Source organism: Salvelinus namaycush, chromosome 21 (assembly GCF_016432855.1).
Source record: "Salvelinus namaycush isolate Seneca chromosome 21, SaNama_1.0, whole genome shotgun sequence".
Taxonomy (NCBI): Eukaryota; Metazoa; Chordata; class Actinopteri; order Salmoniformes; family Salmonidae; genus Salvelinus; species Salvelinus namaycush.
The window spans coordinates 3,710,859-3,734,606 of NC_052327.1; the positions used below are offsets into that span (position 1 = coordinate 3,710,859).

At 45.1% G+C, this 23,748-nt stretch overlaps 1 protein-coding gene across 1 annotated transcript in view; it reads right to left on the bottom strand.

Moving 5' to 3' along the window:
* The window catches only part of b4galnt4a (beta-1,4-N-acetyl-galactosaminyl transferase 4a), a 188,217-nt gene that overhangs the window by 12,247 nt on the left and 152,222 nt on the right, over positions 1–23,748 (bottom strand). Inside the window, exons 10-12 of the mRNA XM_039017968.1 lie at positions 1,245–1,345; positions 898–971; positions 107–798 (exon numbers count right to left, since the gene is read on the bottom strand). Of these exons, the coding sequence (XP_038873896.1) occupies positions 107–798; positions 898–971; positions 1,245–1,345 (867 nt within the window). The remainder of the gene's footprint in view (positions 1–106; positions 799–897; positions 972–1,244; positions 1,346–23,748) is intronic.

Here is a 23,748-nt window from a genome sequence, read left to right on the forward strand (position 1 = left end):
AAAGAAACACCCCAGGAAAGACTTCTCTCGGGTGACGCGACCCCGGACCCCTGCCCCTCTCCCTCTCTGCCCTCCTCTCCTCCTTCTCTCGCTCCCTTTCTTTGACCGGCCGCGGCCTGGTGATGTAGATCTTGTTCTCATCCTTCTTTTCCCTATTGTTGTTGTTGCCGGCGGCGGCAGCGTTTTTGTCATTACCATGGTTACGGGCGGCGTTATCATGGAGACGGGCGTTGGCGGCGTTGTTGCCGGGGGCGGAGTTACTAAGGATCTGCTTGGCGCGGCTGGCGAGGGCCGAGAGAGATGTCTTCTGGGGGAAGAGCAGGGACGACTTGCTCAGTTTGGGAGGGGTCTCCTCTCCTGCACCCCCTCCTCCTCCTCCCTTCCTGCCCGGCCCCCCTGGTGCTAGCTCAGAGGGACCCGTCCTGATCCAGGAGAGGGAACGACCGTGGACCACGTTGTCTGACTGCGGGTGCAGCTCCTCGCTCTCCGCCTCGGGCCTTTCTAGAAGTCCCCTCCTGGAGGTCTGTCCCCCTCTTCTCCTCGGCCCGTCCTTGTCCCACTCTCTGTCTGTCTGTCCATCGCTCTTGAGGAAGTGTTTTTTCTCTCTACGGACCACAATGCTGTTCTCCTCCTCCCCCTCTCTTTCTCCAAGGGTAGGTCTGGAGGTGTGGATGGATAGGCTGGGGTGAGAGGTCCTCTTAGTTGATAGGCTAGGCGGAGCGGTCCTATTTGGTGATTGGGTACCTACGATCTCGGCCTCATCTTCCGGGTCCACCCCTTCCTCCTCTTCCGGGAAATCTGTGGCAACAGAGAAAGTTAATCGTTAAAGGGTGTGTGTGTGCATGTGTGTTGTGTGTGTATATGTGTGTCTCTGTGTCAGTGGGTGTGTGTACTTACCGTCTGGGTTAGGGAAGAAGAAGGGTCTATCATCGTCCTCCTCGTCTATCTTCATGTACTTGTAGAAGCCAAACCTGTCAGAGAGAGAGCACGAGAGCGAGAGAGACAGTTACACAGCAGTCTAACAATACCCCAACTAAGTGTTTCTCTTTCTCTCTTCTTTCTTTTCTGTTTTATATATTTTTATGTTTGTATTTCTCCATCTATGATTTGGAGAGTGGTTACATTTCTCCATCTTCATCCTTCCAAACCGAGTGACGGAGCAGGCATATTTCTCTGCCCTGCTTCCATCTGTGAATTACAATATAATAATCAACTGTACGTGGAAAATAGCCAACAGAACGTACTTCTCCAAGTAGATGGGTGACTCCCTGTAGAAACACTTGTTCTCTCTCTCCATGTGTGTCAGACGTGTAAAGTCATTGGGATAAATGAAGGACAGGTACACCTGAGGGAGAGACAAACAGGGACAAGTCGGTGAATGAAGACAGAACTAATAGATACAGTGCTAATAACATGTATGGGTAAATACTGATCAAGTGCAGGGTCCTGTTCATTAAGGCAAAGGTTTTGCAAAGGAAAAGGAAAGTCCAGGGTAGTCCCTTACTGTTTCAGTCTGTTTTTATCCGTTTGGTGCCTAATGAATATGACCCTGGTATTGCTTCCTCAAAAAATATGATATTTATCTGTCAATAATATTTTGGTGTAATGACACACTTTGACCAAAAGAGAACCCTAGAGGTTAATTCAGAGCTGTCTTCAATACAGAAGAGGAAGAAGATAAGTTTTAAACGCCCACACCAGTATAAATCCATTTTTTTTCGAGCTGAAAGATGATCGCCAGAGCTTACCCATGAATTTGCACAACAACGTTGATGCGCCACTCAAGGACATTCAGAGACTTGTCCCGAAGCAACTCCGTGTTGTCTTGGCTGTGTGCTTATGGTCTTTGTCCTATTGGAAGGTGAACCTTCCCCCCAGTCTGAGGTCCTGAGGATCTCGATCCTGACTAGTCTCCAAGTCCCTGCCGCTGAAAAACATCCCCACAGCATGACGCTGCCACCACCATACTTCACCGTAGGGATGATGCCAGGTTTCCCCCAGACGTGGAATGCCAAAGAGTTCAACCTTGGTTTCATCAGACCAGAGAATCTTGTTTCTTGTCATGTGCCTTTTACTGACGAGTGGCTTCCTTCTGACCACTCTACCATAAAGGCCTAATTGGTGGAGTGCTGCAGTGATGGTTGTCCTTCTGGAAGGTTCTCCCATCTTCACAGAGGAACTCTGGAGCTCTGTCAGAGTGACCATCGGGTTCTTTTTCACCTCCCTGACCAAGGCCCTTCTCCCCCGATTGCTCAGTTTGGCCGGGCAGCCAGCTCTAGGAAGAGTCTTGGTGTTTCCAAACTTCTTCCATTTAAGAATGATGGACTGAGTTCTTGGGGACCTTCAATGCTGCCGAAATATTTTGGTACCTTTCCCCAGATCTTGTGCCTCGACACAATCCTGTCTCGGAGCTCTAAGGACAATTCCTTCGACCTCATGGCTTGGTTTTTGTTCTGACATGCGCTGTCAACTGTGGGACCAAATATAGACAGGTGTGTGCCTTTCCAAATCATGTTCAATCAATTTAATTTACCACATCTCAAGGATAATCAATGGAAACAGGATGCACCTGAGCTCAATTTCGAGTTTCATAGCAAAGGGTCTGCATACTTATGTAAATAAGGTATTTCTGTTTGGTTTGTATCCTCCACAGATGTGAAATGTGTTGCAGGGGAGGCTCAGGCTTAACTGCCTGTTGCCATTTAGGGAATTTTAAAAAGTGGGGAAGTGAAGATTGTGTTTGTTTTTTATGATCATGTTTTATAATTTATTATTTTATTGAGTTTTGTATTGATGTGTGTTTTGTATTGCGTTGGGCTCATTTGAAAAAGAGACTTGGTCTCATTATGACACCCTGTTAAAATATATATATTGAAATGTTTTATTTTTATTTAACCAGGTAGGCTAGTTGAGAACAAGTTGTCATGTTCGTTTAGAGATGGATTGGACCAAGGTGCAGCATGGTAGGCGTACATCATCAATTTATTAAATGAACACCAAAAACAAGAAAGAATAAACGACACGTAAAGTTTTGTAGCGCTAACACAGCAACTAACCAAAAACAAGATCCCACAAACTAAAGGTGAAAAAAAGGCTGCCTAAGTATGATCCCCAATCAGAGACAACGATAGACAGCTGCATCGGACAGAATTACGTCGGCAGACCAGTCATGATGGATCGGCGGGGCTCCGTGTCGATAAAGGCTCCAGGCCAATTGGCAAAAGAGGTATTGTAGCTGGAGTAATTTCGTTTGCTAGCCGGGAGATGCGCCTGGCTCAAGGCTAACTGGTGCTAGCTTCGGGACAAGGGCGTTAGCCACTATAGTCACTCGGTAGCAGCTAGCTGGTTGCGATGATCCGATGCAAAAGGTCCAGAGCTTACGGCAGGAATCTAGCGATGTAGTGGCTTCTAGTCATGTTAGTGAAGAGTCCGGGAGGCATCAGCTGTGTAGCCGAGTGATCATATGGGCCTGGCTCAAAGGCTAGCTTCGGGGCTGTGCCACTCGGTAGCAGCTAGCTAGCTGTGATGATCTGGAGTAATGGTGGAGAAAAGCAGTCCGATATACTCAGGGTTGATATCGTGTTGTGCAGACTGGCGGGTATTATCCAGGGTAAAAGCGGCTGGTGTCTGAGCTAGAGGTAAAGGCCGCTAGCAGTGGCTAACAATGACTAAATAGCTAGTAGCTAATTAGCTGGTTAGCATCTGATGGCTAGCTGCTGATGGAGGTTCTAGCTATAAGGTCTAAAAAAAAAAATTGCAGATCCATATCACATTGGGTGAGGCGGGTTGCCGGAAGGTATATTTAATTTAAAAACGGAAAAAGAAATTGAAATATATTGGAATATATACAAAAAAAGATGAAAAAGGACTAAATTTACACGGGACAATGACAAACACGTCTGCACTGCTATGCCATCTTGGAATGTAAAAAATAAAGGTTAATTAAAATAATTCATTGATATATAGCTAGCTAGCTTTCTGAAATGAAAACAGAGAGAACAAAGAATATAGCTACAGTGCCTTCAGAAAGTATTCACGCCCCTTCACTTTTTCACACATTTTGTTGTGTTACAAAGTGCGATTCAAACGGATTTAACTGACATTTTTTTGCCAACGATCTACACAAAATACTCTGTAATGTGAAAGACACATTTGAATAAAATAAATTGTAAAAATGGAAAATAAACTTGAATATATCTTGATTAGATAAGTATTCTGGGTAAGTCTCTAAGGGGCCGATCCCAATTTAGGAATTTATGCCTTTCCTACGCACGCCTTCCTATGCACTTCTCAGTATTTGGTATTCAGACTTGCCTTATTCATTCGCGTAACGCGCACTGCAGGTGTGGTTACCTTGCATGCTCTGAATAAAAATAATTCAACCGCTGAAAACTCTCCCACTTGATGGCCAAAAGATTTTCTTGTGGACTTTTCATTCAATGGGACTTTCAGTACATTCATCTTAAACCATCCCTTTACATATGGTGGTACACCTTTAATTATAATTTAGTCGACAGACTCAATAGAATACATCGAGAGAACGGGTTCTGAATATATGGATCAATGAAAGTGTCAGGTAGCCTAGTGGTTAGAGCATTGGGCCAGTAACTGAATGGTTGCTAGATCGAATCCCTGAGCTGACAAGGTAAAAATCTGTCGTTCTGCCACTGAACAAGGCAGTTAACCCACTGTTCCTAGGCTGTCATTGTAAATAAGAATTTGTTCTAAACTGACTTGCCTAGTTAAATAAAGGTTAAATGTGAAAAAAAGAAAGCAGTCTCTGTTTCAGCACTGACTGGTAAATTAAAAAATACTATGATCTTGTAAATTATTTAGACACATTTTAGGGTTAGGAAAGTATGAATATTTGTATTTTCAAATGCACAAAATACTAGATATTGATGAATAAAAAAAACAGTGGTTTGATTCATCCTGAAGGTTTTCCTATTCAAGTTCAAGCCATTAAATGTTGGAAGGTGGGAAAAAATGTACAGTAAGGGTTGAACAATAATCTCTCTAATCATGGAACTGTATGACAACGGTCCAGTCGTCGTGAACCGTGCGCCCGGCTGCAGGTGTAGCCTGCTATGTGTGGTCTGAGTTCCATAATGATTCAAATAGGCTACATGTCCTTAATTATTGCACAACGCTAGCCTAATATGATCCACTAATGCTCGTGACCCTCGGGAGCAATTTACAAGGACGTGACAGAAGAAAGAAAGATAAACAGAATGGAATGATTCAAAAATAAATGAATGTGGGTATTACTGACGGTGGCTCCCGATAGCGGCTAATATTTAACATGATAAAAATTGTCAAATAAAATGGAGAAAAGCCCGGGCATATAATAAAAACATTCTAAAGCGCATACATCAACTCGGCAGGTTCAGCCCCACAGACGCCTCTAGTTTAGGTCTCCAAACGTCATCCATGCAAATTATGAGGGCACACAATTAGAATTCTGAATAACAGCACACCTATTCATATCCTATTTCACTGTGGAAGAAGGGCTGCAATACATGTCTTCCATATGGCTGGTTTCAAAAGGAATAATCTAAAACAATTGCTGTGTGTATTTACAATCGCCTTCTCCAAATGGATTACTAATTTACCTAGCTCTTATTAATTCGTAAATTACAGTGCATGGAGAATGCTGTTATTTCTATCGGAAAAAATGAAGTAGATCCTTTTTCCACTTGGAACCGGTAGGTTTGCTAGTCCTTATTCATGGTTTCCTCGCACGTAACAGTGGTGGAATTATTAGGGATTAAATCAAAGTCAGAATACGGTGTAATCTGTAGACACACCTCCGCCACACCTTCATATATGCATGGTCCACCTCAAATGAATAGAGGGTGAATAGCATGCTATTGTCCTGACTTGGCCCTTTCTGGGTGTAGATCGTGGAAAATTCTGAATGGTACTCTGAAGTATCCATTCTAACCACCTACAACCACAAAATACTTTGTAACGTCAATGAAAGTTAACCAGAGACTCTGATGAACCCTACAGGACGATCAAGGATTCCAACAGAGAAGACAACAACGACATACGGGCGTAAATATATATACATTGCAATTATTCTCGAATGAGCGCCCGTTCATGTGCAAAGGATTAACATTTCAATTAATATAATTATAGACTGTGTGTAGTGAATCCATTTGTCTTTCCCGCTCTTTCTCAGTCAAACCCCTTTCCTTTTGTCTACCAAGCTGTCATATCAGCTTAGCCCACTAGGGACTTTCTATCATTGTTAGTAACCAATATCTACTGTTTGTTTGTTATTTATTTCTGTGATTATTTAGTTAGTAAATAAATAATTTGTATATTGCTGATTCATCATTTATGCTAGGATTCGTGCAGATAACCAAGAATTTTATGATGTTCAGATGAGACTGATAGAAGGTAAAGAATAATTAATAATTGACTGCTATTGATATAAAAGATCTTCAGATCTTTAAGAGTGGATTTGGGAGATAGCCGCTTTATATACTTACTTATATATTTTATACATATTACTTTCCAAGATGGCGTAGCAGTCAGACGTCCTTTGTCCTCGTCTTGTCCCGTGTATATATATTTTATATCTTTTTATTCGCATATCTTTTTATATTTTTTTTTCTAAAAACTCAACTTCAAAACACTCTCCTGCAACCCGCCAAACGTGGTGCGGATCTGTTTTTTCCCAAAAGTATTATTCACCTCGTATCCGAAATCCACAACAGAAGCTAGCCAGAAGTTAGCCAGCTCACTAGCTCACTAGCTCACTAGGTTATTCAGCTAACCACGGCTAGTGGTCATCAAGTATACTTTAGCTCGGAAAGCTATCGCCAAGTTTTGTACAACGCGACTCAGACCAGAGCATACCTGACCTATTTTCTCTCCATATCCCCGGATTTCTACCGCAAGCTCTTGCAGCTAACTAGCTGCTATTCGAGTGACTATTGGCTAACGTCGATTCCGGAGCAAACACCAATTATCCCGGAGCTAGCCAGCTGAAGAGTTCCATCAGCCACTCCTGGGCTACAATCACCTATCCGGACCCGTTTTACTGCCGATGCGGAGCCCCACCGGGCCTTCACGACTGGATTACCGACGTTATCTGCCCGAGGGAGTTATTCAACTGGCCCCTCCATCGCGACGTAACCTGAACGCCCATCTGCTAACTGCGGCCCGCTAATCGTTAGCTGTCTTGAGCATATCGGCTGCTATCTGAACAGGTCTATCGAACAATCTTCTTGGGTCACTATAACTATAACTATTTTGACAATTGGATTGGTCCCCTCTCCCACACGGAACCCCACTAATCTACCGACGGAAACGCACAGTGTGGCCAAAAACAGACCTCCATCCTATGCTAGCTTGCTATCGATGGCTCGGCTAGCTGTCTGAATCGCCGTGACCCCAACCAACCTCACTACTCACTGGATCCTTATGATCACTTGGCTAAACATGCCTCTCCTTAATCTCACTATGCCTTGTCCATTGCTGTTCTGGTTAGTGTTTATTGGCTTATTTCACTGTAGAGCCTCTAGCCCTGCTCATTATACCTTATCCAACCCTTCAGTTCCACCACCCACACATGCGATGACATCACCTGGTTTCAATGATGTTTCTAGAGACAATATCTCTCTCATCATCACTCAATGACTAGGTTTACCTCCACTGTATTCACATCCTACCATACCTTTGTCTGTACATTATTGTCACGCCCTGACCTGAGATATCTCTGTTTTCTTTATATTTTGGTTAGGTCAGGGTGTGACTAGGGTGGATTACGCTAGTTTTGTATTGTCTCGGGTTTTTGTATGTCTAGGGTTTTGTATGTCTAGGTATTTGTATGTTTATGGTGGCCTGATATGGTTCCCAATCAGAGGCAGCTGTTTATCGTTGTCTCTGATTGGGGATCATATTTAGGTAGCCATTTACCCTTTGGTGTTTGTGGGTTCTGTTCTATGTTTAGTAGCCTGTCTGCACTATTCATATTAGCTTCACGGTTCGTTGTGTTGTTTTGTTAGTTTGTTCAGTGTTCATTCTTTTAATAAATATAGAATGTACGCATACAACGCTGTGCCTTGGTCCGATTCATACGCCGAACGTGACAATTATACCTTGAAGCTATTTTATCGCCCCCAGAAACCTGCTCCTTTTACTCTCTGTTCCGGACGTCCTAGACGTCCAATTTTAATAGCTTTTAGCTGTATCCTTATCCTACTCCTCCTCTGTTCCTCTGGCGATGTAGAGGTGAATCCAGGCCCTGCAGTGCCTAGCTCCACTCCTATTCCCCAGGCGCTCTCCTTTGATGACTTCTGTAGACGTAAAAGCCTTGGTTTCATGCATGTTAACATTAGAATCCTCCTCCCTAAGTTTGTTTTATTCACTGCTTTAGCACACTCTGCCAACCTGGATGTCTTAGCCGTGTCTGAATCCTGGCTTAGGAAGACCACCAATAACTCTGAAATTTCCATCCCTAACTACAACATTTTCAGACAAGAAAGAACGGCCAAAGGAGGCGGTGTTGCAATCTACTGCCGAGATAGCCTGCAGAGTTCTGTCCTACTATCCAGGTCTGTACCCAAACAATTTGAACTTCTACTTTTAAAAATCCACCTCTCTAAAAACAAGTCTCTCACCGTTGCCGCCTGCTATAGACCACCCTCTGCCCCCAGCTGTGCTCTGGATACCATATGTGAACTGATTGCCCCCTATCTATCTTCAGAGCTCGTGCTGCTAGGTGACCTAAACTGTGACATGCTTAACACCCCGGCCATCCTACAATCTAAGCTTGATGCCCTCAATCTCACACAAACTATCAATGAACCTACCAGGTACCACCCCAAAGCCGTAAACACGGGCACCCTCATAGATATCATCCTAACCAACTTGCCCTCCAAATTCACCTCTGCTGTTTTCAACCAAGATCTCAGCGATCACTGCCTCATTGCATGCATCCGTAATGGCTCAGCGGTCAAACGACCTCCACTCATCACTATCAAACGCTCCCTGAAACACTTCAACGAGCAGACCTTTCTAATCGATCTGGCCCGGGTATGCTGGAAGGATATTGACCTCATCCCGTCAGTAGAGGATAACTGGTTATTCTTTAAAAATGCCTTACTCACCATCTTAAATAAGCATGCCTCATTCAAGAAATTTCGAACCAGGAACAGATAAAGCCCTTGGTTCTCTCCAGACCTGACTGCCCTTAACCAACACAAAAACATCCTGTGGAGTTCTGCATTAGCATCGAACAGCCCCCGTGAAATGCAACTTTTCAGAGAAGTTAGAAACCAATATACACAGACAGTTAGAAAAGCCAAGGCTAGCTTTTTCAAGCAAAAATTTGCTTCCTGCAACACAAACTCCAAAAAGTTCTGGGACATTGTAAAGTCCAAGGAGAATAACATCACCTCCTCCCAGCTGTACACTGCACTGAGGATAGGAAACTCTGTCACCACCAATACATCCACTATAATTGAGAATTTCAATAAGCATTTTTCTACGGCTGGCCATGCTTTCCACCTGGCTACCCCTACCCCCGGTCAACAGCACTGCACCACCCACAGCAACTTGCCCAAGCCTTCCCCATTTCTCCTTCTTCCAAATCCAGTCAGCTGATGTTCTGAAAGAGCTGCAAAATCTGGACCCCACAAATCAGCCGGGCTAGACAATCTGGACCCTTTCTTCCTAAAATTATCTGCCGAAATTGTTACAACCCCTATTAATAGCCTGTTCAACCTCTCTTTTGTATCATCTGAGATTCCCAAAGATTGGAAAGCAGCTGCGGTCATCCCCCTCTTCAAAGGGGGACACACTCTTGACCCAAACTGCTACAGACCTCTATCTATCCTACCCTGCCTTTCTAAGGTCTTCGAAAGCCAAGTTAAAAAACAGACCACCGACCATTTCGAATCCCACCGTACCTTCTCCGCTATGTAATCTGGTTTCAGAGCTGGTCATGGGTGCACCTCAGCCACGCTCAAGGTCCTAAACGATATCTTAATCATCATCGATAAGAAACAATACTGTGCAGCCGTATTCATTGACCTGGCCAAGGCTTTCGACTCTGTCAATCGCCACATCCTCAACAGCCTTGGTTTCTCAAATGATTTTCCTCGCCTGGTTCACCAACTACTTCTCCGACAGAGTTCAGTGTGTCAAATCTGAGGGCCTGTTGTCCGGGCCTCTGGCAGTCTTTATGGGGGCTGACTCTTCTTGGGCTGACTCTCTTCTCTGTATACATCAATGATGTCGCTCTTGCTGCTGGTGAGTCTCTGATCCACCTCTACACAGATGACACCATTCTGTATACTTCTGGCCCTTCTTTGGACACTGTGATAACAACTCTCCAGACGAGCTTCAATGCCATACAACTCTCCTTCCGTGGCCTCCAACTGCTCTCAAATACAAGTAAAACTAAATGCATGCTCTTCAACCAATCGCTGCCTGCACCTGCCCGCCCTTCCAGCATCACTACTCTGGACGGTTCTGACTTAGAATATGTGGACAACTACAAATACCTAGGTGTCTGGTTAGACTGTAAACTCTCCTTCCAGACTCACAAACATCTCCAATCCAAAGTTAAATCTAGAATTGGCTTCCTACTTCGCAACAAAGCATCTTTCACCCATGCTGCCAAACATGCCTTCGTAAAACTGACCATCTTACCGATCCTCGACTTCGGCGATGTCATTTACAAAATAGCCTCCAACACCCTACTCAACAAATTGGATGCAGTCTATCACAGTGCCATCCGTTTTGTCACCAAAGCCCCATATACTATCCACCACCGCGACCTGTACGCTCTCGTTGGCTGTCCCTCGCTTCATACTCGTCACCAAACCCACTGGCTCCAGGTCATCTACAAGACCCTGCTAGGTAAAGTCCCGCCTTCTCTGCTCGCTGGTCACCATAGCAGCAGCCACCCGTAGCACGCGTTCCAGCAGGTATATCTCACTTGTCACCCCCAAAGCCAATTCCTCCTTTGGTCGCCTCTCCTTCCAGTTCTCTGCTGCCATTGACTGGAACGAACTACAAAAATCTCTGAAATTGTATTTACTTCGCCACCATGGCCTTTGTTTTGCCTTTACCTCCCTTATCTCACCTAATTTGCTCACATTGTATATAGACTTATTTTTCTACTGTATTGACTGTATGTTTATTTTAATCCATGTGTAACTCTGTGTTGTATGTGTTGAACTGCTTTGCTTTATCTTAGCCAGGTCGCAGTTGTAAATAAGAACTTGCTCTCAACTTGCCTACCTGGTTAAATAAAGGTGAAAAAAATAAAAAATAATAATATATAAACTAATGCTTCCGTGGTGCCCCAGATTCCTAATGAGTTAGTTATTGCCTGAATAATTTAATCAAATAATTAAACGTTAGGTAATCGGTTTGAAAATAGCATGTCATCTCACTTAACCACAGTAAAGACACAACCCAACTATTCTCATGCTTAAATTCAAGGTCAGAATATGCCTGTGCCTAGCTCTATTTAGTATATTTTTATCCTAAAAAAACTACCTAGTCCCTGCAGATGACAAGCATACCCCTAACTTGATGCAGCCACCACCATGCCTGATAATTTGGAGAGTTGTACTCAGTGATGTGTTGTGGTGGATTTGCATCAAACATAACGCTTCGTATTCAGGACAAAAAGTGAATTTCTTTACCAAATTTTGTGCAGTATTGCTTTAGTGCCTTATTGCAAACAGGATGCATGTTTTGGGATATTTTTATTCTGTACAGGCTTCCTCCTTTTCACTGTCATTTATGTTAGTATTGTGGAGTAACTACAATGTTGTTGATCCATCCTCAGTTATCTCCTATCACAGCCATTAAACTCTGTAACTGTTTAAATCCTTATTGGCCTCATGGTGAAATCCCTGAGTGGTTTCCTTCCTCTCCGGCAACTGAGTTAGGAAGGGCTTCTGTATCTTTATAGTGACTGGGTGTATTGATACACCATCCAAAGTGTAATTAATAACTTTGCCATGCTCAAAGGGATATTCAATGTCTGCTTTTTTTTACCCATCTACCAATTAGATGCCCTTCTTTGCGAACCACTTTCATCAAACTACATTTTTTCCAAAAGGTTGCTAAGCAGGTAACAGGCTGATTGGTCGGCTGTTTGAACCATTAAAGGGTGCTTTGCTATTCTTGGGTAGCGGAATGACCTTTGCCTCCTCCATGTCTGAGGGCACATACCGTCTACTAAGCTTAAATTGAAGATGTGGCAAACCAGAGTCGCAATGATTTCGCTACCAACCTCAGCATTTTACCATCCAGGTTGTCGGTACCAGGTGGTATGTCCTTATTTATAGATAGCAAAAAAACTACAGCGTTTGTCTTTCCTTATTTGGTCCATTATGCATTAATACGAAGGCTCAGCATTTGTTGTTTGCATGTCATGCCTAATTTTGCTAATCTTGTCAGCAAAAAAGTTATTAAAGTGGTTGGTAATATCAAAAGGTTTTGTTATGAACAAGCCATCTGCGTCAATGAAGGATAGAGCCGAGTTTGCTTTTTTGCCTAGAATTTCATTTAAAGTACTCCAGAGCTTTTTACTGTAATTCTTTATATAATTTATTTTGTTCCATAATATAGTTTATTTTTGTTTGGTGTAGTTATGTGATTTCTCAATTTACTATATGTTTGCCAGTCTGCTATGTTGTCAGACTTATTTGCTATTCCATTTGCCTCTTCCCTCACATCCATCTATATGGATTTGGAAGGTTTGACAATCAGTTTCCTGATGGGCTATGCCTATCAGTAACAGAAAGAAGCCGTTTCTGTCACACCCTGATCTGTTTCACCTGTCCTTGTGATTGTATCCACCCCCTCCAGGTGTCGCTTATTCTCCCCAGTGTATTTATCCCTGTGTTTCCTGTCTCTCTGTGCCAGTTTGTCTTGTATGTTAGTCAAGTAAATCAGTGTGTTTTTCCCGTACTCCTTCTGCTATTCTCTTTTTGATAGTCTTCCTGGTTTTGACCCCTGCCTGACTCTGGAATACTTTCCCGCCTGCCTGATCATCCTGCCTGCCCTGACCTTGATTTTGCCTTCCCTTCGGTACCTTTTTGACTCTGAACTGGTTTTGACCCTTTTGCCTGTCCACGACCATTCTCTTGCTTTACCCTATTGGATTAATAAATATTGTAAGACTCCAACCATCTGCCTCCTGTGTCTGCATCTGGGTCTCACCTTGTGTCATGATAGTTAAATGAATTCAAGTCAGGCGTCAGGTTGTCCCTCATAAAACACATCAGACCAACTAATATTTTTCACATCTTCAACATAGGAATCATTGCAAAACCTCTTGTATGATCATTTATACACAATCTTAGGTCCAAACTTTGGAACTTTATGATCTGTCACGAATCCCGTTTCCTGAGTCGTTTTTTTTGCCTGTGTTCTGTCCTGGAGTGTTTTTTCCGGCGTCCTGGAACGCACCCTGTCTGGTTGCCGGGCAATGTAGCCAGTTGGGAGTTCTGATTACCCGCACCTGTATCCCATCAGCTATCTGCACACCTGGTCCTGATCATCATCTCTCCTCTTCATAAGCCCGGACCTGACATCCATTCCCTGCCGGATCGTTAGCCATGAACAGTATGTTGTGCCATAGTATCAGCCTCAAGTTGGATAGAATTTGTTTTGTTGTTTTTTACGTATTGCCTGCCTTAAACTTACCTCCGTTTGTTTTGTCTTCAGTTACTCACCCGGATCATTTACCCCATTCCCGCCTGGTCGTCGGAGGATTCTGCTACCCCATTGGATCCACCTATTTACTCCCATCAACTCACCACCGCTGCCCGCTACGCCACCTGGATATATCTACCCATTCACATTCACTTGTAAATAAATACTCACCTTCTTCCTACTCTCCTTGTCCTGGTCTGCTTCTGGGTTCGATTTTGAAAGAACGTGACAGAACGATCCGGCCAAGGATGAACCCAGCGGACCTGGACTCCGTTTGCCATGCCATTACCCAGCAGGGGAAGACATTGGGACAACACAAGATGACGCTACAGGAGATAGCGGGTTCAATCCAGAACTTATCTGCTAGCTTGACACAAATCCAGGATCAGCTCAGTTTGCCGGCGATTCATTCACCACCTGTTTCACACATCTCACCTGCCGTGTCTGGAGCGGTTTCCTTCCGTGAACCCAAGGTACCGACGCCTGATAAATATGAAGGGGATTTGGGAAGATGCTGTTCGTTTCTTATGCAGTGTGGGTTATTGTTTGATCTGCAGCCCCATTCTTACGCCACTGACAAGGCTAGGATAGCCTTTGTTATTGAACTGCTGCGTGGAAGAGCTCTGGAATGGGCTTCAGCCGTTTGGGAACGACAGGGGACCTGCATGGCTTCATACCTGGAGTTCACGGGAGAGATGAGAAAGCTTTTTGACCATCCAGTCCGAGGTAAGGACGCAGCTAAACGTTTGTTCACTCTTCGCCAAGGAGCTCGCAGTGTGGCAGACTTTATGATCGAGTTCAGGACATTGGCTGTGGAGAGTGGTTGGAATGAGGAGTCACTACAAGCGGCTTTTTACCAGGGGTTGTCGGAGCAACTCAAGGACGAGCTGATATCCTATCCAGAGCCTAGTGACCTAGACAGCTTGGTCACTTTATCTATTCGGGTAGATAATAGAGTCCGAAAGAGAAGGAGGGAGAAGCAGTGGGGCCCATCCAATCAATCAGCAACTCGGTTACCATTCGGTTCAGGAAGTGAACCAGAACGTATTGATCGGTATTCCCCACACGGGATTAGTGGAGGGGTCTTGCCACCAGATTCTGAACCAATGCAAGTGGGGCGACACGGGCTAACTAAGGAGGAGCGCCAACGTAGACGTGAGACCAACAGCTGTTTCTACTGTGGTAGCTCGGGACATTACATCTCCGCTTGTCCACAGCGCCCGTTAAACTGCCCGGCTCGCTAGTTTTGGGAGGAATTTTAGCGAGCCAGTTTCAATCTCTCAAGGATCCTGTCAGACCCCGTTTTCCTGCGACCCTTATGAATAAGGATCAGAGCTTAGAGATGAACGCTCTTATCGATTCAGGTGCCGATGGCAGCTTTATTGATGCCGACTTGGTGGAACAGCTGGGGCTTTCCAAGGAGCAATTGCCGGAAGCCATTGAAGCAACCACTCTGAACGGCAGTAGTCTGGCACGGATCACTATGAGGACTGAACCGGTTAAGATGTTGGTGTCGGGGAATCATTCAGAGTTTATCTCCTTCTTCATTCTGTCCTCGCCCCATGTTCCTCTGGTTCTTGGTTACCCCTGGCTGAAGGAACACAATCCCTCGTTTGATTGGGTGACGGGTAAGGTAACTAGTTGGAGCATTGAGTGTCATGCTAACTGCCTTAGGACTGCCTGTTCTCCTGCTGTTTCCAGTCAGGTCAGTGACTCTGCTCCTCCTGATTTGTCCCTGGTTCCAGAAACATATCACGAGTTGGGTGAAGTATTCAGTAAACAGAAGGCTCTGTCCCTTCCTCCCCATCGACCTTATGACTGTGCGATTAATCTGTTTCCTGGAGCTGCCTTTCCCAAGGGACGGTTATACAGTATCTCTCGACCTGAACGTGAGGCCTTGGAGACCTACATCAAGGAGTCTCTAGCTGCAGGTCTCATTCGGCCCTCGTCATCACCTCTGGGAGCAGGATTTTTTTTTGTGAGCAAGAAGGATGGCTCTCTTCGACCGTGTATTGATTATCGGGGTTTGAATGATATTACGGTCAAGAACAAGTATCCCCTGCCCTTGATGAGCTCGGCTTTCGATTCCTTACAGGGTGCTACGGTTTTTACGAAGCTTGATTTACGTAATGCTTATCATTTGGTTCGGATCAAAGAGGGGGACGAGTGGTTGACTGGGTTCAATACTCCGATGGGACATTTTGAGTACCAGGTGATGCCGTTTGGACTGACCAACGCTCCTGCTGTGTTCCAAAGTATGGTGAATGACGTTCTGAGAGATATGATTGGTATTTTTGTGTTCGTTTACCTGGATGATATCCTCATCTTCTCGAAGGAGCTTTCTAGCCACGTTCTGCATGTCAAGCAGGTCCTGCAGCGGTTATTGGAGAACCGTCTGTTCGTGAAGGCTGAGAAGTGTGATTTTCACGCCCACACGACGTCCTTCCTCGGGTACATCATATCCAGGGGAGAGATCAAGATGGACCAAGAGAAGGTTCGGGCGGTTCGGGATTGGGTCCAGCCCGGTACAAGATTGCAGCTCCAGAGATTCCTGGGGTTTGCGAATTTTTATCGGAGGTTTATCCGTGATTACAGCCGGGTGGCCGCTCCTTTAACTGTACTGACGTCTTGCACCAGAAAGTTCTGTTGGTCTCCTGAGGCAGACCGGGCATTTCTAGATTTGAAGAGCCGATTCACCAACGCCCCGATTCTCTCTCAACCTGACACTTCCCGTCAGTTCGTTGTGGAGGTGGATGCGTCTGATGTGGGGGTGGGCGCCATCCTGTCCCAGCGTAGCTCCACTGACGGTAAACTCCATCCCTGCGCCTTCTACTCTTGTCGTCTTTCTCCAGCTGAAAGAAACTACGATGTGGGTAACCGGGAGCTTCTCGCTGTGAAGCTTGCCTTGGAGGAGTGGCGTCACTGGTTGGAGGGAGCGGAGCAACCGTTTGTGGTCTGGACTGACCACAAGAATCTGGCTTACGTGCAATCGGCTAAACGTCTCAACTCCCGTCAGGCCCGGTGGGCTTTGTTTTTTGGACACTTCAATTTTTCCCTGACGTTCCGACCTGGGTCGAAGAACGGGAAGGCGGACGCCCTGTCCCGGATGTTCTCCAAGACGGAGGAGAGTGGGGCCAAGACTGAGACGATTCTTCCCCAGAACGTTGTCGTGGGAGCCGTTACATGGAGGATTGAGGAGGATGTGATGGCAGCCCTTCGGACACAGCCCGGGCCCGGTAACGGTCCACCCGGTCGGTTGTTCGTGCCTGAGTCGGTTCGTTCTGCTGTCCTTCAGTGGTCCCACGCCAGCAAGATAGCTTGTCACCCTGGCGTTGCTCGGACTATGGCGCTACTGCACAGACGATTTTGGTGGCCTGCCATGGGAGAAGATACCCGGAGGTTTGTTGCCGCTTGTCCTGTTTGTGCGCAGAATAAGAGTACCAATCGGGCCAGCTCTGGGCTTCTTCACCCCCTACCTATTCCCCGGCGACCTTGGTCGCATCTGGCCCTGGATTTTGTCACGGGGTTGCCCTCTTCTGTTGGTAACACGGTTATTCTGACCATTGTGGATAGATTCAGCAAGTTTGCCCACTTTGTTCCCCTCTCCAAGCTGCCTTCTGCCACTGAGACGTCCGAGATCCTGGTTAGGGAGGTGTTCAGGGTCCACGGGTTGCCCTGTGACATTGTTTCTGACCGTGGTCCTCAGTTTACCTCTGCTGTCTGGAAATCCTTCTGTTTGGCCATTGGAGCTACAGTCAGTCTCACATCTGGATTTCACCCCCAATCTAATGGTCAGGCGGAGAGAGCCAACCAGAAGATGGAGTCCACGCTGCGCTGTCTTGTTTCCTCTGATCCCACCTCTTGGTCCTCTCAATTACCCTGGGTCGAGTATGCTCATAATACTCTCCCTTCATCTGCCACTGGGATGTCTCCCTTCCAGTGCCTGTACGGTTACCAACCTCCCTTGTTTCCTTCTCAGGAGCGGGATCTCTCGGTTTCTTCTGTCCAGACCCACATTCGTCGTTGCCACCGCACCTGGCATCGGGCCAGGAAGGCCCTCCTTAAGGTTTCTGACCGGTATCAGATCCAGGCGAATCGTCGCCGTATTCCTGCCCCCGCTTATACCGTCGGAGATAGGGTTTGGTTGGCTACACGGGATCTTCCTCTACGGACTGAGTCGAGGAAACTGTCACCGAAGTTCATTGGTCCGTTTGTAGTGGAGAGGATCATTAATCCTGTTGTGGTCCGACTCAAGTTGCCTGCTACACTAAGAGTACATCCCACCTTTCATGTCTCCTGCCTCAAGCCGGTTCTCCTCAGTCCTCTGTTGCCCCCTCCTCCTCGTCCTCCTCCTCCTCGGATGATCGGAGGTGGTCCTGTCTACACGGTGCGCCGCATCATGGACTCCAGACGGCGGGGTCGAGGGTACCAATATTTAGTGGATTGGGAAGGATATGGTCCTGAGGAGAGGAGTTGGATTCCTCGGCGTCAGATCCTTGACGATGACCTGCTTCGTGACTTTTACCGCCTCCACCCTGGCGCTCCGGGTAGTCCGCCCGGTGGCGTTCGTCGGAGGGGGGGTACTGTCACGAATCCCGTTTCCTGAGTCGGTTTTTTGCCTGTGTTCTGTCCTGGAGTGTTTTTTCCGGCGTCCTGGAACGCACCCTGTCTGGTTGCCGGGCAATGTAGCCAGTTGGGAGTTCTGATTACCCGCACCTGTATCCCATCAGCTATCTGCACACCTGGTCCTGATCATCATCTCTCCTCTTCATAAGCCCGGACCTGACATCCATTCCCTGCCGGATCGTTAGCCATGAACAGTATGTTGTGCCATAGTATCAGCCTCAAGTTGGATAGAATTTGTTTTGTTGTTTTTTACGTATTGCCTGCCTTAAACTTACCTCCGTTTGTTTTGTCTTCAGTTACTCACCCGGATCATTTACCCCATTCCCGCCTGGTCGTCGGAGGATTCTGCTACCCCATTGGATCCACCTATTTACTCCCATCAACTCACCACCGCTGCCCGCTACGCCACCTGGATATATCTACCCATTCACATTCACTTGTAAATAAATACTCACCTTCTTCCTACTCTCCTTGTCCTGGTCTGCTTCTGGGTTCGATTTTGAAAGAACGTGACATGATCACTACATCTGATGGGTGTGGATACTAATTTAGAGCAGATCTCTACAGCATTAGTAAAGATGTGATCAATAAAGGTGGATGATTTAGTTCCTGTTCTGTTTGTAAATACCCTGGTAGGTTGAACCAGATTGCAGGCATTGGTTACAGCTTCTTTTTTAGTGGACAGCTTGATGACAACCAGTCAATATTTAGGTCACCCAGAAAATGTACCTCTCTGTTGATATCACATACATTTAAGGGATAATGCCCAAGAAGCCGGTGTTTGGAGGATATATTGGTACGGGTGTTGTTAGGCCCAAGATGAAGTCCAAACACTGGCTTCGAATGCATCATCACTTTTATACGGGTTACCAACATATTCAAATAATGATTGACATATTTCATTAACGTTATTTGAATGAATTTATTCATACAATTTCATCCTTCCAGAAGATATAGTCCCGACGCAAATCTATGGTTGCTACCCAAGCCGGCTGGTCTGTCACGACTTCCGCCGAAGTCGGTTCCTCTTCTTGTCCAGGCGGCATTCGGCGGTCGACGTCACCGGTTACTAGCCATCGCCGATCCACCTTTCATTTTCCATTTGTTTTGTCTTGTTTTCCCACACACCTGGTATTCATTCCCTCATTACATGTCGTGTATTTAACCCTCTGTTCCCCCCATGTCTGTGTGTGTTATTGTTTATTGTTGAGGTTGGCACTCTTCCGGCTGGTTTGCGCCGGGTTTATTTTATTACCCGTGCTTTGTGGCAGCCTGTACTTTGTACTTTGTGCTGCTTCACTGGTTCGTTGGGCATTTGTTTTGTTACGCAGTTGCGTTCTGTGCACATGATTGCCTTAGTAAAGTGCTTTGTCCATTCATCTCTGCTCTCCTGCGCCTGACTTCGATGCACCAGCTACACTCACCTCATCCCACCTTGACATGGTCGTTCGTTCTTTCGGTTTGGTTGCCAGAGATGTGACCCAGTCGTTTGGTCTTTTTGTTATGTAACTATGGACGCGACCCCAGTCGTTCATTCTAAATGTTCCATTGCCCATACTGGCTAGCAACGTTCTTATCCCTTGTTTGTTAGCTAGCAAACTGCGGCTAACTTAGAGTTATGTCAAAAAGTGCAGCCAGAATAACAGTAAAGTAGCCCCATTTGTTTAAGCTGTTTTCTAGTGACATTTATTTGGATACATTCATAACAATGAGCTAATGAGGTGTGATTTCACCGGCATAGAAAATGTGCTCACTCGTCTGGACACTGTTGTTCAGAGGAGCTAGCCAACAGTACAGCTAACACAATCACTTCAAACTGAAGCTGAAAAGACTGCAAACTAGCTGCACTTCATTTCGTTTGACCTTTTTTCAATTTACATTTCTTTATATATAGCCATAGAAATTATGCCAGCTGATTCACGACTTTGACTGGCTGAAAAATTCTGCCTGCCTGTCTCTCTCCTCCCGATATGTTCATTACTATGGGACAGCTGGAAATCAAATGTCGGAGAGACAGACAGCAAGGTTTATACAAATCTCTACTGTTGAAAACTAAATGTTAGTCTAAAAGAAATGTAAGATGATGTCTAGATGGTTTTTATAGTGGAGATCAAGTTTATAAATTGCTTGTCTGGGCTGATTAGACAGTGGATTGCGCAGTCAGATGGAACAGAGTAAAAGGGCATAATATCATACATTTAGCCAGTGGTAACTTGTGGAATAGACACCGGCTGGAATGCAGTTTTAACCAATCAGCATTCAGGATTAGACCCACCCGTTGTATAATATCCAGCATTTCACACATTTACTCCAAATAATGACATCAAGCATGCAGTGGTCTATACCAACTTCCTACGCGAATAGTCTTTAGCTGAGGCAGATGAACCTATAGCCATAGTTCTTCTACTTCATCTGACATGGAATATGACTTTGGACATACTTAGCAACACCTCCCCCATTTGCATTTCTATCTTTACTATATATTCTATAGCCATGTATAGCTACTATTGCATCATCAAATTAATTATCTAAGTATGTTTCTGAGATGGCCAGAACATGAATGTCGCTAAATCTTAGCTATCAGACACTCAACTTTGATTGAGAAACAATTTCATGTAAACGTTTTGTGTAAAAACAAACCCAGTGTAGGAGAGATTGCTGATAAGCTGATGACCCCCTCCCTCTCTCTCTCGCCATCTCAGCCCCTGCGTGCTGTTCGCTGAATTCATTGTGGGCAGTGAGTAAGGGTACGGCCACACAGAGATTTTGTGTGTGGAAATGACGGATTGAGACAATGTTTTGACGGCTGATGGACAACGAAGAGGGTTGTCAGAAAAAAATGCACAGCATATACACCTTGCATGCAACCTTTCTGAAAAAGTAGAGATTAGCTGAACTTTTGACAGACAACAACGGACAATGATGAATGCGTTTGCCTTTTCATATGTGACTCGTTTCAGGAAACTTGGCGCATGTCGCGCGTCACTACTTCACAGGAGCGCCATTTGAATGTCTTCATGAAACTTATTTCTTCTTTTTTTATGTTTTTTTTGGGCAGAAATGCCTTCATGAACTTTCATGTGCCTTCATAACAAACGTGTATACCATCTGTAAATACGAATAAAACATTTAAATTACGAGCCTAGTTGGTTTAGCCATGGAAAAAGGCAGAAACCTTCCCGCTAGCCATGATTGGCTGAGATAATGAGTGGGCTGGACATGCCAAGAGATGAGTTCGGATTGGTCTGCCATGTAGCAGGCTACTGTCTATAATATGAGCTGGTCAGTATGTGTAGGTAATCCTTTCTAACACGTTTTTTAAAAGATATCACGTAGTAGAACTGCATAAGTGTTGCTCTCCACCTTCTGGAGGACAGAGTTTTGAAATCATTGGATTTAGAGTATGATAGCTAAGGAGATGGAGAAAATGCTGGCGTTTGATCGTAAATATGCAAGAAGGCTGTTGTCTAAAACACCTGTCTCCGAATTACATCTTCAAACTGGGCAACAATGGCATCCGTGACAGAGAGGGAGAAGCATCCATCCATGAATAAAGGTAAGAGAGTATAGCTAGCTACATTTTCAGATATTACACATTTAAAATTTTGTCAGAAAGTTTTCTTTTCAGGTTAAAGTGTACTATTAGCTAGCTAGCTAACTTTAGCTGGCTGGTAAGCAAGCTAAAGTTACATGTATGATCTGTGTAGCAATATTATTCATATCTCAGAGCCATTTGCAATGCTCGTTATAGCCTAATGTTAGCTAGCTAACATTGAACTTGGTTGGTTAGCTACCTGCAGATTCATGCAGGGTAGTAACGCTATGAGTTGGGATTATGGTTCATTGTTTAGCTAACTAGCTACATGTCTAAACAAAAGACTTCACTATGCAAGTAACTATTTTAATAAAATGTTTATGATGTCACTGCGACAACTGTCGATAGACGTAGCTGGTAAATTCGCTCTGGCTATCTACTCCAATTTCAGAGCAATCTCGTCTGAGTGTGCCAGAGGGCAGAATAACTGACTAATTTACAAACGCTCAACACCTGTTGAACATGGCCGGTGTCAGTAAACGTTGGCAAAGAAGCGTAATTCAATTCTTGGCAGCAGGACAGTTGCAGTCACCAACGCTCTGGATAACATAAAAACAGCGTAACCAGCTCTGCTAGGGTGAGTAAAATGGTCAGAGTGAGCTGTTCTCTCATTTGTGTCTGGAAGTAGCTAGCAACCTAGCCAACGTTAGCCAGTTAGTTTGGGTGCTTGACTGCTGGTTTTAACGCTCGGATCAACCCTACTTTTCCGAGGGCAAAATACTCTGAATTTACGAACGGACAATCTGACAATGCTCTGAGTTTACGGAGGCCCAGAGCACACTCTGGCATTCCAGATTAAATTGACAAACACACCTGTAGTATAAGCCAGCTTTAAGTCTTGAAATATTTGGTTGTTTAGTACATAGTCTCACATGTGAATCCTTAAAGAAATGTGTTGGGCTAAAGCTTGAAAGGGTGTGAACGATGCTGAATGGGTGTAGACAAAGAAGCGCTCTCCAGTAGGCACCAAAACATTCAAGGGCCATTTTCTCAAAAGTGAGGTTACAAGTTTATCAACTTTCAAAGCAGAATTACTTTCCCATTGTTCCTCAACCGTAGTGTATGATATACCATTTTCTAGCTCCGAGTCTCTATTTTTATCCAATGTAAAAAACACCATTTAAATTTTGCCACATAAGACCGAATCCAGCCGGTCGGTCACATTTGCTTCTGTGTGGCCTGAGGAGGCTAATCAGAATTCAGTGTAGTACTTCTCTGCTTTGTTCTAGGCTGAAGGTCATTTGAATATGAAGTGTAAGTCCTTGATGTGTGCTGCTCTAAACAGGTGATAGTGCAGGGCAGCATCCCCAATGACCCCCTATTCCCAATAGAGTGCAATAGGACTCTGGTCAAAGGTAGTGCACAATGTAGGGAGTATGTGCCATTTGGGACACACTCTAATGACCCCACAGGGGTACTGATAATGAGCCATCCCCATTAACCTAGTATGAACACACACAAGTGTGTGTGCATATAAACATGCATGGATACACACATCCACAAACACACACACACACGCATGCATATGCATTAACATACGTATATATGGACACACACACACACACACATACACACACCCTATCTCTCTCACAAACAAACGCATACACACCCATTCATATCATGTTTCAAGTTCTCATGTTTCTAGCATGTTTCACAGGGAATACTCACACCCACACACAGACATGGCCACACACCACAGAAACGCGCACAATGTGTGACCGCCTGTCTTCTCTCCCAGGAGGGGTTACTCACAAAATGCCTTGATGGGTAAGTCCCCCCTAAATAGGTGGACATGCGGACACTCACGCGCACATGCACGAAGGAACGCACGC